Below are 18523 nucleotides of genomic sequence, written 5' to 3' on the forward strand. Positions count from 1 at the left end.
TCCAGATATTGTAAACTAAGACTATAATGCATGATTCGTGCGGTTTTCCCTAAGTTAGGCTCATGTAAGCTCTTGAGAATTAAACCTTTTTTTGGTAAGGGTAGGATGGAATAGCCATGTAAATAAAAGGAATGTAACCCTCTTTGATTTTATGTTTTGGCTCAGGTTGGACACACTTACATAAATGTGATTGACATTGAAGCTGATGATCTACAGGAATTACCTGTCAAGGAAGAGCCTTCAGATAATACCAAGCAACACAGTGAATGTCTAGAAGTCCCATCTTCTGCAGAATTACATTACATGGCAGCTTCAGTTACTAATGCTATTCCCCTGACTCTTGACAATCTCAAGAGTAAAGGTAATAATTTTTCCTACTTTTAAAATAAATTTAAAACATTTTTGAAAACTTCTTTAATGTAGCATTAATATCCCTACTCTTGTCTCTTAGCTCTCCTCCTCCAAATTCACTGTTGTTTTAGATGTTTATATTCACATTTAGAAATGTTCTATTAATCTTTTCAATACCTTATTTATAAGTTTAGAATCAGTCTTTGTATGCCTTTCATATTCTTGGTAGAATCTGCCTGTTCTGCTGTGGATTTATGCTTTAAACCTGCGACAGTGTCTCCATCCTGTCTGGGTGGACGCGGCTGGAAAGCAGGCAGTACAGAAGTGAAGGAGCCTCGCGTCAGCCCACCTCTGCCATCAGACAAACGGCAGGACACAGGTGAAGGTCCTACCCTGGGACTGAAAATAATCGTTACTTACTTTTGTTTAGTCATTCACACTTAGGTTTTTTTGTTGAATAATTTGATCCTCACAAAATCTCTGTGGAGTCAAGTAGGACAGGCATCATAAGCCTCATCTGACCATCTCTTCATTCACTGAGCACCAAGTTAGGGACAACGCGTAGGGACCAGAGAAGAGGAGACCAGGCTCTCTGCCTGTGGGCTCACGTCTTGGGGAAAGGAAAGCAGAGGAGTCAAGAGATGACTGTAGGTACGTGTCGTCATGGTGATGAGGATGAGATTGTTGGGGAATACAGCATCTAATCCATCTCTGGGGAGGACTGAGGCTATGTAGGGGAGAGACACCTAAATGGAATCTTTAACAGTAGGATTGAGCAAGAGAAAGCTGCATAGAATAGATCACACAGATAGAACAGATCTTATTGCGACTCAAGATGCTAAGTCTGAGAAAATTAAAGTTCACTGTGCTTGGTGTTTTTCTGTTTTAAAGAAATAGCAAGAGAAGCGCTGGATAGGAAGGCCTAGGAAAGACGATGCCATTGTCTCTCATTCCTAAGCATTTGAACTTTAAAGGTGAAGGCGTTAGAGAACTGCTCAAGGATTTCAGATGGAAAAGGAACAATATCAGATTTATGTTTTAAAAGATCTCTCTGGGGCCTTTGTAGAATTTGGGCTAGAAAGGAGTGAAGTATTTAGAGACTGGGACTTCCCTGGTGGCTCAGACGGTAAAGCATCTGCCTACAATGCGGGAGACCCGGGTTCAATCCCTGGGTTGGGAAGATCTCCTGGGGAAGGAAATGGCAATCCACTCCAGTATTCTTGCCTGAAAGACCCCATGGATGGTGGAACCTGGTAGGCTACAGTCCATGGGGTTGCAAAGAGTCGGACATGATTTAGCGACTTCACTTTCACTTTCTTTCATACTGTTTGGTGTCCTTGGGTTGTGAAAGCTTCAGTTAAGCTGTGGTGGTAGGAATGAGGAAATGATTGGCAGGGGGATCATCAGTATTTGGTGTCATGTTGGAGCTGAAGGAAAGAGAAGAACCTTGAATGCATTTCAGGCAGCTGGCTTGGGAAACTGGGTGAATGATAGTGCTGTTCCCTGATCTGGGCAATCAGGAGGAAAGAGGGTAGAAGGGCAAAAGCTGTGAGTTTGGTTTGATCTGCCTTTGATTTGATTCAGGGACAGCCTGAATAAGATGACATCACTTTGCCAAATAAGGGACTTCACTTTGCCAACGAAGGTCCAGATAGTCAGAGCTATGGTTTTTCCAATAGTCATGTATGGATGTGAGAATTGAACCGTAACGAAGGCTGAGTGCTGAAGAATTTATGCTTTTGAACTGTGGTGCTGGAGAAGACTCTTGAGAGTCCCTTGGACTGCAAGGAGATCCAACCAGTCCATCCTAAAGGAGATCAACCCTGAATATTCATTGGAAGGACTGATGCTGAAGCTGAAGCTTCAATACTTAGGCCAACTGATGGGAAGAGCCGACTCATTGGAAAAGACCTTGATGCTGGGAAAGACTGAAGGCAGGAGGAGAAGGGGACGACAGAGGATGAGATGATTAGATTGCATCACTAACTCAGTGGACATGGATTTGAGCAAACTCTGGGATATAGTGGAGGACAGGAGCCTGGCGTGCTGCAGTTCATGGGCTCGCAAAGAGTCGGACATGACTTAGTGACTGAAAAACAGAGTAAGAGCAGAATAAGATGTTCAGGACACAGAAAGATTAAGAACTGGAGCTCACAGAGAGTGCTGTTTGGATGTGCGAGTCAGCAGTGCTCCCGAGACCTCACCCAGAGAGGGTGGGTGGAGTGAGAAGAGCTGTGATCTGAGACTGGTGCCCTGCCTGGAAATACTGAAGGGTGAAAGGAGTGTGGGTTGCAGAAAAAAAGACCAAGATGATGACTGAGAAGGGAGAGTGAGATAGGGAGGAGAAGACCCAGAGGCCAGAAGTGTTTCAAATTAGGGACAAGAGTCAGCTGAGTTTAAAAGTACAGAGAGTCATTGACTTTGATACATATTGGTCTTGAGAGACTTCATGTTTGCCTGAGATCCCACGTAGAGGCCGTAATGACCTACATTGGACCTAGCTTTTACTGTGTGATGTTGTTGGTTTTCAGGTAGAGTTTTAAAAAGTCACAAAGACTTTAAGGTTGCTTTTTGATGAAGTATATTTGTGTAGCAGAAGGTAAAAGTAACATTAACATTCAGATGTCATTGTAATGGTGCTTTGTGGTAATGGTAATATTATATATTACCACTGCTATATATTACCACTACCACTGTTATATATTTTTATCTCACAACAAAGAGTAATCTCAGAAGTCAAGAAGCTGAGGCTGTTTCTTCCCCCCCACCCCCAGCTGTTTCTTAAGTGTACTAAATTAAACTTATTTGGAAGAAGGAAATGTTATGTTGACTTAAATTGAGGTCTTCAAGAAATTAAATCGTCAGCATCTATTACAATTTCTTTCTTAATTGTAGTCAGTTCTGATATTCCCTTTAATAATATTTAGATACTCCAAAGCCAGATTTTCGCTTCAAGGAACCGAGCTCAAAGTCAGATGCTACAGAAGACTACCTGCTGTGGGAGGTGCTACAGGAAGTCCCCACCGCTCGTCCTGCACCAAGCCCTGCCGCTCTCCGGCTGGAGCATCTCACCGCAAAGCTTCAGAGAATTGATGAACAGCTATTAGCAATACAGAACCTTGCTGAAAACATAGAGCACAATTACCCCAGACACACAGTGCCAGACCGACACTGTGTGAAGGTAGACAGCCTTTACTTGTTTATTTGTTTGTTAACCTACTTACTAGATTTGTAGAGTGATATAATTTTAGACTCTTGATTTTTCAAAATAATGAGAAATGGTTTCAAAAGCCAAGGTTTCTCAGCCTCCAGCATTGCTGACATTGGGCCAGGTAGTTCTCTGTTGTGGACATCTATCCCATGCATTGTAGGATTTTAGTAGCATCCCTAGTCTTGACCCACTAGCTGTCAGTAACATTCCCTTTAGCCTTAATAACAAAAAATGTCTGCAGGCATTGGCAAATATCCTCTGAGGGGCAAAATCACTCCTCGTGGAGAACCACTTAAGCATTAAGCTTTTAAGAATTGAACCCTCAACTTCTACCAGGAAAATAAATACATGAATTACAAAACCAGAATGTGGTTTTCGAAGAATCCTGCTCTCAGTTGAGTATCATTTTCTTCAGCAAGATTTTTGTAACTTTACAGACATTGTTGTCCTTACATTTTGAATTCTCAATTTCTTTCAAATAATTTATAGAACGGGCTTAGTAATCCTTAAAAGTTTTCTGTATCTTTAAAAAGTATGCATCATAAAGAGATTAATGTTTAGGTTAGAGATTAATGTATATGGTGTATAATGGTAGATAAATAGAACTCTCTTATTTTATACAAATATCCTGTCTTTTTTTAGGAAATAAAAGGTATATAAAAGATTAATGAGCAAATAGTAAAAATATTTTGAATATATTAAAGCCTTATATTGGGAAATGCAAATTGCAGAAAATGCAAATTTGCAGAAAAAGAAGTCCATCAGTGACATACCTAATAAATATTCCAGGTTACTAGAATGCTGATATTTTATTTATTTTTTTCATTTATTTTTATTAGTTGGAGGCTAATTACTTTACAGTATTGTAGTGGTTTTTGCCATACATTAACATGAATCAGCCATGGATTTACATGTATTCCCCATCCTGATCCCCCCTCCCGCCTCCCTCCCCTTCCCATCTCTCTGGGTCTTCCCAGTGCACCAGCCCTGAGCACTTGTCTCACGCATCCAACCTGGGCTGGTGATCTGTTTCACCCTTGATAGTATACTTGTTTCAATGCTCTTCTCTCAGAAAATCCCACCTTCACCTTCTCCCACAGAGTCCAAAAGTCTGTTCTGTACATCTGTGTCTCTTTTTCTGTTTTGCATATAGGGTTATTGTTACCATCTTTCTAAATTCCATATATATGCGTTAGCATACTGCATTGGTCTTTATCTCTCTGGCTTACTTCACTCTGTATAATGGGCTCCAGTTTCATCCATCTCATTAGAACTGATTCAAATGAATTCTTTTTAATGGCTGAGTAATATTCCATGGTGTATATGTACCACAGCTTCCTTATCCATTCATCTGCTGATGGGCATCTAGGTTGCTTCCATGTCCTGGCTATTATAAACAGTGCTGCGATGAACATTGGGGTGCATGTGTCTCTTTCAGATCTGGTTTCCTCGGTGTGTATGCCCAGGAGTGGGATTGCTGGGTCATATGGCAATTCTATTTCCAGTTTTTTAAGGAATCTCCACACTGTTTTCCATAGTGGCTGTGCTAGTTTGCACTCCCACCAACAGTGTAAGAGGGTTCCCTTTTCTCCACACCCTCTCCAGCATTTATTGCTTGTAGAGTTTTGGATAGCAGCCATCCTGACTGGCGTGTAATGGTATCTCATTGTGGTTTTGATTTGCATTTCTCTGATAATGAGTGATGTTGAGCATCTTTTCATGTGTTTGTTAGCCATCTGTATGTCTTCTTTGGAGAAATGTCTGTTTAGTTCTTTGCCCCATTTTTTGATTGGGTCATTTATTTTTCTGGAAGTGAGCTTCAGGAGTTGCCTGTATATTTTTGAGATTAATCCTTTGTCTGTTGCTTCGATTGCTGTTATTTTCTCCCAAGAATGTTGATATTTTAAAAAAATATATTTATTAGGATTATGGCATTTCTTTAATCCAAAGGTTTAGCAATTATTAAAAAGCTAAGATTTAATATATGTGAAACTACAGTGAAAATAATATATGAAGTAGGGTTGCTGTTTTGGTTTTTAAAATTTTTATTGCAGTGTAGTTGATTTACAATGTTGTATTAGTTTCAGGATTACTCATAAGTAATGACATTATGGTGTTTATTTGATTGTTTTCCTTTTTGTTTTTATTTTTTTTAATTGATTAATTTATTTTTTTAAAATATGGAACGCTTCACGAATTTACGTGTCATCCTTGCACAGCGGCCATGCTAATCTTCTCTGTATCGTTCCAGTTTTAGTATGTGTGCTGCTGAAGCGAGCACTCCTTTTTGTTTTTAATCCAGGTTTAGATTTATTACATCCAAATTAATGTTGAGTGTTGAAATTGTCCCTGAAAGTCCATGTTCCAAGGAATCACTTTCAAAGTTGCCTTCTCTTTTAGTTTATTAAGCTTCTAGTTTATGTAAAACCAGGTATGTTACTTCCACCTCAGTCTAGTCTTGATCCTGGCTTGTAGGAAAGTGAAGTAAAAGAAATAAGGAAAAGGAAAGTAAATAAGGAAAGTAAATAAGGCATAGTCGCTACTCTCAAGGAGCTTAGAATCTAATAAAAGAAGATAGATGTGTGCACCAAAAATATGCCAGCCCTATTGACCAGGGTGGGGCGGGGAGAGAGACGGGAGGGGGAGATGGCTTCTCAAGGAGGAGGGCATAGGTCACACTCGTGTGTTTTAAAGGTTCCCCCAAGTTCTGATACTGGTCCCCTCTCAGCCCCAGCCTTTCCACACTGGTAGGTAAGAAGTTGTCTTTTGCTTGGTCCATGGCAGGCATCTGATAAATGTTTATTTGATGGCTGTTTTTGTGCTCTCATTTTTAGATTCAGACAGAAATAAAATCACATTCATATAATAATAATGGAATAATTATTAATAATTGTCGCCCAAGCTTGGGAGGCAACTTCAAACAAAGAATTGTAAAATTGGTTGATCAAACTCAATAAACATATAGTCTTCCGAGGTGACTACTTTAAGGAAATAGAACTGATTTAAATGAAAGGTTTGGCATATTAGTTTAAAATGTTCTCATACTATTATGATGCACACATAAATACAGAGATTTTTTTTTTACTTGCTCATTTTAGTTTAGGTAAATGGCCTGTAGGTCTGGAAGAAGCTGAGGGGCACTGTGGACACACCAAACAGGTGCCTTAAAAATATGGGTTCAAGTCCATGTTCTGGATTTGAAAGTCTCTGCATTTCCCTGGTCCTCATTCCTCATCTTTAAAATGAAAGATTTTGATTTCTTCAGATAAATCCCCCAAATTGGACTTTGTGGATTGTGTGGTGGACCTGTTTTTCTTTTTTGAGGAACTTCCATACTGTTTTCCATAGTGGCTGCACCCGTTTACTTCCCACCAGCGGTGCACAAGGCTTCCCTTTTCTCCACATACTTGTCTGTCTTTTTAATAATAGCCAATCTGTCTGGCATATGATAGCTCATTGTGGTTTTGATTTGCATTTCCTAGATGATTTGTGACGTTGACCATCTTTTCATAAGTCCACTGGCTATTTGTATGCTATCTTTGGGAAAAATATCTGTTCATGTCCTGTGCCCAATTTTAAATTGTTTTTTTTTTTTATATTAGCTGTATGAGTTCTGTTAGTATTTTAGATATTACTCCCTTTTCAGAGAGAGTATTTGCAAATATTTTCTCCCAGCCTGTAGGTTGCCTTTCTGTTTTGTTGTTGGTTTCCTTGACTGTGCAAAAACTTTCTGGTTTGTTGTAGTCTCTGTTTATTTTTGCTGTTGTTACACTTGCCTGTGGAGACAGATCCAAAAATATATTGCTGAGACCAATGTCAGAGAGCCTATTGCCTAAGTTTTCTTCTAGGGGTTTACAGTTTCCGGTCTTACATATAAGACTTTATCAGATGGTTGGATGGTGTCACCAACTCATTGGACATGAGTTTGAGCAGATTCTGAGAGATAGTGAAGAACAGGGAAACCTGGTGTGCTGCCATCCATGCGGTTGCAAAGAGTCAGACACAACTTAGTAACTGAAAAACAGCAACAGACAGTTTTTTGTTTTTTTTTTCATTTCTTTTTATTAGTTGGAGGCTAATTACTTCACAACATTGCAGTGGGTTTTGTCATACATTGACCTGAATCAGCCATAGATTTACACGTATTCCCCATCCCGATCCCCCCTCCCACCTCCCTCTCCACCTGATTCCTCTGGGTCTTCCCAGTGCACCAGGCTCGAGCACTTTGTCTCATGCATCCCACCTGGGCTGGCGATCTGTTTCACCATAGATAATATACATGCTGTTCTTTTGAAACATCCCACCCTCACCTTCTCCCACAGAGTTCAAAAGTCTGTTCTGTACATCTGTGTCTCTTTTTCTGTTTTGCGTATAGGGTTATCGTTACCATCTTTCTAAATTCCATATATGTGTGTTAGTATGCTGTAATGTTCTTTATCTTTCTGGCTTACTTCACTCTGTATAATGGGCTCCAGTTTCATCCATCTCATTAGGACTGATTCAAATGAATTCTTTTTAACGGCTGAGTAATATTCCATGGTGTATATGTACCACAGTTTCCTTATCTATTAGTCTGCTGATGGGCATATAGGTTTCTTCCATGTCCTGGCTATTATAAACAGAGCTGCGATGAACATTGGGGTGCACATGTCTCTTTCAGATCTGGTTTCCTCAGTGTGTATGCCCAGGAGTGGGATTGCTGGGTCATATGGCAGTTCTATTTCCAGTTTTTTAAGAAATCTCCACACTGTTCTCCATAGTGGCTGTACTAGTTTGCATTCCCACCAACAGTGTAAGAGAGTTCCCTTTTCTCCACACCCTCTCCAGCATTTATTGCTTGTAGAGTTTTGGATAGCAGCCATCCTGACTGGCGTGTAATGGTACCTCATTGTGGTTTTGATTTGCATTTCTCTGATAATGAGTGATGTTGAGCATCTTTTCATGTGTTAGCAACAGACAGTTTTGAGTGTATTTTGTGTATGGTGTAAGAAAATGGTCTCGTTTCCTTCTTTTAAATGTAGCTGTCTAGTTTTCCCAACACTTTTTGCTGAAAAGACTATCTGAAACACAAAAGAGAATCAGACTCATTGACACAGCGAACAAACCAGTGGTTGCCAGAAGAGAGGTGGGTGGGAGATGGGTGAAATAAGTGAAGGGGATTAAGAGGTACAAATTACCAACTATAAAAATAAGTCAGTGATATAATGTACAGCACAGGGAGAACAGTGAATAATGTTGTGTAGCTTTATATGGTGAGTAGTGTATAAAAATATTGAATTACTGTAGTATACATCTGAAGCTAATATAACACTGTAAGTCAATTATACTTCAATTAAAAAATAAGTAAAATAAAGGTGAACTGTGTAAATAAAAGAGAAAGTTTTGTCTTGATGGCAGTTAAAATTCCTCCCCATTCTAAAATTTGTGATGTAGTTTTCCTGAGCTTCTTAAAAGGTTAAATTGGTTAAGATACAAAGTAAGTAAAAATTTACTCCTTTTTAAAAAACCTCACCATTTAACTCATATTGGATTCAACCTTATTCTTTCACCTTTCATATTTGCATTCTTTCAATGCAAATATGAAAAAACCTATGTAAAATTATTTATGGTATTTTGAAATAATCAAACTATTAAACTTGTAACCGTTATTTTATGGTATATGTTTTTCTATAGGTTGAACCTGTGGGTCCCATTGAACTGTCTTCTGGCCCTGAATCGGAAAAAACATTCTCTTCAAAAACCATTAGCATTTCTGAAGAAGGTTTGTGAGGGGTCTGGGGTGGGACTGAAGCCTTTCTTTGGAAGGATAAGTATTGCCTTTGGGTGTGCCAGAAGTAGTCTTCTTATGTGAGCTGAAGCCATCGGTACCCTTATTTTAGGTGAGGATTAGTTTTGTGAAAACATAATTGGCTCCCACCTCAGGCCATTTCCTGAGAAGCTGATGCTATAACCTCCTCTGGCCTTTGCCCCAGAATGAGGCAGTGTGGGCTGGACCTTAGTTCTGTGACTCCACACCACTGGCCGCAAAAGCGCTGAGAATTACACAGATCTTGTGCTGAGATGGTGGTCTGTCTGTGGTCATCAGAGGAGCCAGAACCTGAAGTTCAGGTTCAATGACCTGGCAATGGTGAAGTTATTAAGCTTTTGCATTTCTTATTTTAAGAATGAGAATTTGGGTATTTTTTAAAATGTCTACCATATCTATGGTTGTTAATATCTATATTCTCTCTTTCATTTAGTCTAGTAAGCAGTTTAATGCATTTTGCCAGAAAACAGGGTTTGGATTATTGATTCTGTCTATTGTTTCTTAATATTCTTTTTCACAAATTTCTACTCTTAGCTTTAATATTTCTTCTGCTCTTGGAGGCGTACTTTGTGGGATTTTTCCTAACTTCATACTTTGTTTTTTTCTAATGAATACATTTGAGGCTGGACATGTTTCTTCAAGGACCCAGATAAGGGTGCTGCTGTTAAATCATTTGGTGGTATTCAATTTATATTAAGATTTCTTCCTCAGCTCCTAAAAAGACTTTTTAGCTTCCAAATATTATGTGCCTTGGGCTTTATTTTTGTAATTTATTTCCATTTTCATTGTATTGTGATTAGATGAGTGTATGATAATATTATTCTTCAGTTTACTTCAGTTTAGTTGCTCAGTCGTGTCCAATTCTTTGCAACCCCATGGACTGCAGCACACCAGGCTTCCCTGTACATCACCAACTCCTGGAGCTTGCTCACACACATGTCCATCAAGTCGGTGGTGCCATCCAACCGTCTCATCCTCTGTCATCCCCTTCTCTTCCTGCCTTCAATCTTTTCCACTGTCAGGGTCTTTTCCAATGAGTCAGTTGTTTGCATCAGGTGGCCAAAGTATTGAAGCTTCAGCATCAGTCCTTCCAATGAATATCACTCTTAGATATTTGTTACAGTTTCCCTGGAGGCTTAGGATATATAGTCAGTTTTTGTAAATATTCTGTTTATTTGAAAAGAATGAGCATTTTCTGTTTATGTAGGAGATGTGTGTGTATGTGTGTAGTCACATACACATATATCATAGTCAAACTTCTAAATTATACTGTTCAGAAGGGCACATTAAAAATTACCTACAATGATTTGGAATTGTTTATTTCTCTTTGTAATTCTGTTAAATATTTCTTTATGTACTTGTTTTGTTGTTATTCAGTCACCAGGTCATGTCCGACTCTTTGCCGCCCCATGGACTGCAGCATGCCAGGCACCCCTGTCCTTCTCCACCCAGAGTTAGCTCAGACTCATGTCCATTGAGTTGATGATGCTGTCTAACCATCTCATCCCCTGTCATCCTCATTGCCTCCTGCCTTCAATCTTTCCTAGTATCAGGGTCTTTTCTGACAAGTCAGCTCTTCACATCAGTTGGCCAAGGTTTTGGAGCTTCAGCTTCAGCATTCAACCTTTCAATGAATATTCAGGGTTGATTTCATGTAGGATTGACTGGTTTGATCTCCTTGCTTTCCAAGGGACTCTCAGAGAGTCTTCTCCAGCACCATGGTCAAAAGAGTCAATTCTTTGGCACTCAGCCTTCTTATATGGTCCAACCCTCATATTCATCCATGACTGCTGGAAAAGCGATTGCTTTGACTATACAGACCTTTGTCAGCAAAGTGATGTCTCTGCTGTTTAATATGCTGTCTAGCTTTCTCATCACCCCACTCCAGTACTCTTGCCTGGAAAATCCCACGGACGGAGGAGCCTGGTAGGCTGCAGTCCATGAGGTCGCGAAGAGTCGGACACGACTGAGCGACTTCACTTTCACTTTTCATTTTAATGCTTTGGAGAAGGAAATGGCAACCCACTCCAGTGTTCTTGCCTGGAGAATCCCAGGGACGGCGGAGCCTGGTGGGTTGCCGTCTATGGGGTCGCACAGAGTCAGCCATGACTGAAGCGACTTAGCAGCAGCTTTCTCATAGCTTTTCTTCCAAGGAACAAGCATCTTTTAGTTTCAAGACTTCAGTCACCATCTGCAGTAATTTTGGAGCCCCCAAAAATAGTCTGTCACTGTTTCCATTTTTTCTCCATCTATTTGCCATGAAGTGATGGGACCAGTTGCCATGATCTTAGTTTTCTGAATATTGAGTTTTAAGCCAACTTTTTCACTCTCCTCTTTTACTTTCATCAAGAGGCTCTTTAGTTCTTACTTGCTTTCTGCCATAAGGGTGGTGTCATCTGCATATCTGAGGTTATTGATATTTTTCCCGGCAATATTGATTCCAGCTTGTGCTTCATCCAGCCTGCCATTTCGCATGATGCATTCTACATATAAGTTAAATAAGCAGGGTGACAATATACAGCCTTGATATACTCCTTTCCCAATTTGGAACCAGTCTATTGTTCCATGTATAGTTCTAACTGTTGCTTCTTGACCTACATACAGGTTTCTCAGGAGACAGGTAAGGTGGTCTGGTATTCCCATCTCTTTAAGAGTTTTCCACAGTTTGTTGTGATCCACACAGTCAAAGATTTTAGTGTAGTCAATGAAGCAGAAATAGATATTTTCCTGGAATTCCCTTGCTTTGCTATGATCCAGTGAACGTTGACAGTTCAATCTCTGGTTCCTCTGCATTTTCTAAATCCAGCTTATACATCTGGAAGTTCTCAGTTCACGTACTGTTGAAGCCTGGCTTGAAGGATTTTGAGAATTAGCTTCCTCGCATGTGAGATGAGTACAACTGTTTGGTAGTTGGGACATTCTTTGGGATTGCCTTTCTTTGGGATTGGAATAATAAGCTTTTTCAGTCCTGTGGCCACTGCTGGCTTTTCCAAATTTGTTGACATATTGAGTACATTGCTTTAACAGTATCAGCTTTTAGGATTTGAAATAGCTCAGCTGGAATTCCATTACCTCCACTAGTTTTGTTTGTACTAATGCTTCCTAAGGTCCATTTAACTTCACACTCCAGGATGTCCGGCTCTAGGTGAGTGACCACAGGCATTGTGGTAATTCAGGTCATTAAGGCCTTTTTTGTACAGTTCTTCTGTGTATTCTTTGCACCTCTTCTTAATCTCTTCTGTTACTGTTAGGTCCTTACAATTTCTATACTTTATCATGACCATCCTTGCATGAAATGTTCCCTTGGTATCTCCAGTTTTCTTGAAGAGATCTCTAGTTTTTCCCATTCAGTTGTTTTCTATTATTTCTTTGCACTGTTCACTTAAAAAGGCTTTCTTATCTTTCCTTGCTGTTCTTTGGAACTCTGCAGTCAATTGGGTATATATTATGTGGTTCAGGCTATGGGTATATCTTATGTAGTTTAGGCTATGTTATAAAATGAATATAGTTAATGATGATTACTTTTGTTGAATTTTATCTGTTTTATCATTAAGTATACAGCCTTGATGTACTCCTTTCCCAATTTGGAACCAGTCTGTTGTTTCATGTCCAGTTCTAACTGTTGCTTCTTGACCTGCATTCAGATTTCTCAGGAAGCAGGTCAGGTGGTCTAGAATTCCCATCTCCTTCAGAATTTTCTACACTGTGTTGTGATCCACACAGTCAAAGGCTTTGGCATAGTCAGTAAAGCAGAAGTAGATGTTTTTCTGGAACTCTCTTGCTTTTCTAATGATCCAACAGATGTTGGCAATTTGATATCTGGTTCCTCTGCCTTTTCTAAATCCAGCTTGAACATCTGGAAGTTCACAGTTCACATACTTTTGAAGCCTGGCTTGGAGAAGTTTGAGCATTACTTTGCTAGCACGTGAGATGAGTGCAATTGTGTGGTAGTTTGAGCATTCTTTGGCATTGCCTTTCTTTGGGATTGGAATGAAAACTGACCTTTCCCAGTCCTGTGGGCACTGCTGAGTTTTCCAAATTTGCTGGCATATTGAGTGCAGCACTTTCACAGCATCACCTTTTAGGATTTGAAATAGCTCAACTGGAATTCCATCACCTCCACTAGCTTTGTTCATAGTGATTCCTAAGGCCCACTTGACTTCACATTCCAGGATGTCTGGCTCCAGGTGAGTGATCACACCATCGTGGTTATCTGGGTCATGAAGATCTTTTTTGTACAGTTCTTCTGTGTATTCTTGCCACCTCTTCTTAATATCTTCTGCTTTTGTTAGGTCCATACCATTTCTGTCCTTTACTGAGCCCATCTTTGCATGAAATATTCCCTTGGTATCTCTAATTTTCTTGAGATTTCTAGTCTTTCCCATTTTATTGTTTTCTATTTCTTTGCTTTGATCACTGAGGAAGGCTTTCTTATCTTTCCTTGCTATTCTTTGGAACTCTGCATTCAAATGGATATATCTTTCCTTTTCTCCTTTGCCTTTAGCTTCTCTTCTTTTCTCAGCAATTTGTAAGGCCTCCTCAGACAATCATTTTGCCTTTTTTGTATTTCTTTTTCTTGGGGATGGTCTTCTTGATCACTGCCTCCTGTACAGTGTCACGAACCTCCGTCCATAGTTCTTCAGGTACTCTATCAGATCTAATCCCTTGAATCTATATGTCACTTTCATTGTATAATCGTAAGGGATTTGATTTAGATCATACCTGAATGGTCTAGTGGTTTTCCCTACTTTGTTCAATTTGTACCTTGTTTTTAACCTGCCCACTTAGTCTCCTTTGTCTTTTATTTTTATATGTCTGTACTAACTTGAATTTATCAGCATCTTTGCCATTTTATTTCCCCTCAGTTGCTTCTTTTTTTCAAAGAAATTGTAAACTGAATGATGTACATATGTAAAAAATAAATATATTAGACAAAAATACAAGTTTTATCAAATAATACTTGTCATTATTCCCCAAGGTGCAGTCTGGCATTTTCTCTTTTGTGCTGTTATTGCCCAGAGTTGCTCCTTGCATCCACTTCTTTGAGGACTGTTTCCTTCTTCCTTCCTTTATTAGTTATTTCAACTAGAGTCTGTTAGTAGCAAATTCTCCCAGTCTTTGAAAATAGTTGTAATTTTACTACAATTTGTGAGTTATGGCTTATAGCCGAGGTCAGAATTCTAGGTTGCTGCTTATTTTCCCTCAGTCTTTTAAGATATTATTCCATTTTCCATTGACATTTCTAATTGCTGAGTTTATAATACCCACTTGATGTCTAATTGCTGTTCTTTTACCTCTGATCGCTTTTACAGCTTTCTTCTTTTTGGTTTATTTTGCATTTTGAGATGGTGTATCTAGGTGTATAATTCTTTTTATTTATTCTATATGGGAGTAGGAATGGTTCATTAATTTGCAGTGTTAACACTGGGAAGTTTTATCTGCTTTCTTTTGGAGTATTGCTTCCTCCCCATTCTTTCTGTTCCTTTTTCTAAAGCACTTGTTAGAGGTATGTTGGAACTTCTCAGACTATCCCCTGTCTCTTAACCACTGCTCAAGTTCTACCTTTTCTCTCTCAGTGATGTGCTCCAGGATATTTCCTCAGAACTCTTTCTGTTAGTTTACTAATTCTCTCTACTGCCGTGTCGTCTTTGCTGTAGGACTTTAATTTTGGTGACTACATTCTTATAGTACAGAAGATTTATTTCTTTTTCAAATCTATCTGTTCTTTGGATGTACTCTGTCCTTTTCTTTTATTGTTGTTTCTATACCTTATTTTATCAGTTTAATCATTTTAGTAATATTTTATGGCCTTTCAGATTATTTTATTTCATGTGTGCATATTTTCAATTGTCTGATGTGTATACTGACTCTCTGGGTTGCTTATGCCTTTGTGTGAGTTGTAATTTTTTATACTGAGCTTATTTAGGAGGGTAGTTCTGCTAGGTTGTGTATGTTTTTCTTTGGCATGATTTTGTTATTTTCTTCTTGCTGTTACTGAAGTAGAAGAAAATGGGGGCAAGTTTTTATCATCATTTTCTTGGCTTGGAGTTTCTGTACCACATAGATAGTATAAACTCAGATCCCACACCTGCGTGTAGTAGAGCAAGGCAGGGGTGGGTGTCTGTTTTCTTAGAGTTAACTTTTATTTTTTCCCCATCCACTACCAGGGAGATAAAAAAGTTTGCTATTTCTCTAGGGCAGAATTTTTTTATCCCCACTTTATGGACAGAACTGTCCTTCAGCATTCTCAGTTCCTCTCACTGTGTCTGCAGGAACCACATCTCCTGTTCCTCCTTGGACTATACTAGCAGCATTGTCCATTTAGTGCCCAGATTTGAATTCCTTTTTATTTTATGACACCAGGAGACTTACTTTATTTACAAGTTTGATTGGTTGTGTATGATTTTTTTTTTTAATTTACCATTTCTTCTGTGTTTTATACAGGTAATGGACCTATTCACTGCAGCTCCATCTGTTGTGTTTTCTGAAATTGATAATAAATTTAGTAGTAGATAATAAATTTTCTTACTATGAGAGAGTTTAAACTTTAAATACTATATTAAATTATTTTATTATGCAGTAAGAAAGTTATCAGAATAATGTCTTTTCCATGTGATTTTTTTCCCATTATCATTATTTTCTTTTTATTGTAATATATACTCTGGATTAATGCACTTCCTGACCTATATGAATAAAGAAGATCAAAGGGACAAAGAAGAGATTTCAGTAACGGAAACTTACCCTAGTCAGAAAACCTATGTGCTTCCTTCAGCTCATTCAGCCGTCAGCCTTTCCAGTGACCAGAATGTGACTTCTCTTGGTATTGTTCTTAACTCTTTTTCCTTTACTCTTATTTTCCAAGATACTGTTACTGAAGAGTACTTACTTTATTGGGAATATAGTTGTGAAGGATTTGTGAAGCCATTGCAATATTCCTAAGTTTCAGGGAAAAGAAAGTTAAAAATTGTGCCATTTACATGAAGAACTACATTATCGTGTCACTTTCATAAGATACACTACACGATGTGTCATATCTCTGTGTAACTCAGGCTCCTCTGTCATGGGATTCTCCAGGCAAGCATACTAGAGTAGTTGCCATGCCCTCCTCCAGGGGATCTTCCTGACCCAGGGGTCAAACCGAAGTCTCTTACATCTCCTGCATTGGCAGGCAGGTTCTTTACCACTAGCGCCACCTGGGAAGCCCCGTTAAATACATAGCCACTGAAACATTATAGTATTACACCGGTATATTATAATACTATACTATTTAATTTTTATAAAAATTGAGAAGTTAAAACTCTGCCAATTTTAAGAGTTTTGATTTGGAAACAAAATAATGACTGTGACTTATTGGGCCTCTTCCACATGCCAGACATCACTGTTTTATGTGTGTTGATCCCGGTGTAAGCCTGACCTGTGATCTAGCTACCATTATTCTCCCATTTTACAGTTGAGAATATTCAGGCTTAGAGAAATTCAGGGCCATTGTTCATTCTATTTCTTTTAGAGCTGACAGTTAAAAATGCTATTCCTTAGTCCTAAGTGATATTTTGTGTCATAATAATAGCAGGGCATACTACCTATCACAATTGGAACTCTTAACTGTGGCCTTGAAATACCTTTTTTGCCCTCAGATACTTATGGTCAATAAGGATGATTTTACTGAATGTTTGCAATATGTTTTATTACCATTATTAAAGTAATATAAGCAGTTAAAAATGCTACTTTTAAATGGCATTGCTGTTATTTAAATAAAAACTATTAAGCTGGTTTTAAGCTTTATATTTTTTCTCTCAACTATTTCTAGATTCTGTTCATATTTCAGTCATCATCATATAGGGATAATCATTTTTATTCACTGAGTTGTGAAGATTAATTACTGTATATAAAGCATTTAGCTGAGAATCTGTTTGATTCCTGTAGGTTCTTGGTCACCAGTATCTTTCCTCTTTCCTCTTATGGAAGGGAGAATTGAGAAATGAAGTTAGAGGCACTAGTGGGTTCTGATTGTATCTGAGAAATTTAAACTCCGTTTTGTACTTGGGAATCGCTGACAAATTTTGAGCAGGAGAGATTTGGAAGAAGACTAGGATGGAGGCCGAGGTCAGTTAGTGAACTTTTAAATTAATGTGAGCTGGGCAGTGATGAGGGTCTGGGCAGTGTTGTGGGAAAGGAGAAAAGAAATGAGACATTCTGAATAGGCAGCTGATGATACTGACTGACTAAGTGGATGGCATGGGTGGAAAAGGAGAACGCAAATGGCTGGTTAGCATTGTCAGACTAAGAGCGAGAATATCACCAGGTCTTAATGTCAAACTCTAGAGCACCTTCAACCAAATGTAGTGTTTAAGGCGATATTCATATCACATTTAGGACCTTGCTTTTGATAAGCAAATATAGCTTGCTGAGAGGCTTAGACTTAAAAAACAGAAGTAAGAGCCTTTTCCCTAATTATATAGTTAATACTGATGGAAAATGGGGAAATGCTCAGGACCAGCCTGAGAAATATCACCCATCAGAGAGCAGGATGAGCCCACACCACCCAGTGAGGGAAGTGGATGAGCAGCCTCTGGTGAAGGGACTTTCAAGACAAAATGAATCGCTAACAGTTTCACAGGCCACCAGAAAGTCAAGAAAGAAGACTGCGTTTTTTTGAGGACTTTAAGACCTATCGGTGTAGGAGGTATTTCTGATAAGTGAAGTTGATGATCAGGCTGAGTGTCACTGTTTGGCATTTTTTTAAAAAGGAATTGTGACTATCAAGGAATGAAGCTGATCTGTTGTGTTTGTTAGTAACTTATAAAGGCCATCCCAAAGAAAAAAATCCAAAGATGGTTTGAAAATGGATAGAATCTTCCTACATAAGTACTTTTAAAAGTTGTTATTTGACTATTAACACTTTTCTGCCTTTATCAAAATCATTTCCATAAAATGATTGATTTCTTAGATCTTTTATATCTGATTAGTCTATACTTAGGGCTTCCCTGGTATTGCAGTGGTAGAGAATCTGCCTGCCACTGCAGTACATGCAGGTTTGATCCCTGGGTCAGGAAGATTCCCAGGAGAAGGAAATGGCAACCCACTCCAGTATTCTTGCCTGGGAAATCCCATGGACAGAGGAGCCTGGGGGGTTACAGTTCTTGGGGTCAGACATG

General features: G+C 38.9%; 1 protein-coding gene and 1 non-coding gene across 11 annotated transcripts in view; one reads left to right on the forward strand and one right to left on the reverse strand.

Annotated features, from left to right (window-relative positions):
• Positions 1-18523, forward strand: part of CPLANE1 (ciliogenesis and planar polarity effector complex subunit 1) — a 103213-nt gene that overhangs the window by 63139 nt on the left and 21551 nt on the right. For 9 of the 10 annotated variants that reach the window (XR_009690580.1, XM_061129929.1, XM_061129928.1 and 6 more), the window contains 5 exons: positions 166-361; positions 581-730; positions 3279-3532; positions 9236-9323; positions 16066-16188. Coding sequence is in view for 9 of the 10 variants with exons in the window: in XM_061129929.1 (XP_060985912.1) it covers positions 166-361; positions 581-730; positions 3279-3532; positions 9236-9323; positions 16066-16188 (811 nt within the window). In the remaining variant the exon portion in view is untranslated. The remainder of the gene's footprint in view (positions 1-165; positions 362-580; positions 731-3278; positions 3533-9235; positions 9324-16065; positions 16189-18523) is intronic. The other variant, XM_061129931.1, reaches the window with a different exon arrangement.
• LOC133046916 (U6 spliceosomal RNA) lies at positions 5737-5843 on the reverse strand. Its single transcript, XR_009690611.1, has one exon. It is a non-coding gene; the product is annotated as a U6 spliceosomal RNA (small nuclear RNA).

The sequence above is a fragment of the Dama dama genome, chromosome 25 (assembly GCF_033118175.1).
Source record: "Dama dama isolate Ldn47 chromosome 25, ASM3311817v1, whole genome shotgun sequence".
Taxonomy (NCBI): Eukaryota; Metazoa; Chordata; class Mammalia; order Artiodactyla; family Cervidae; genus Dama; species Dama dama.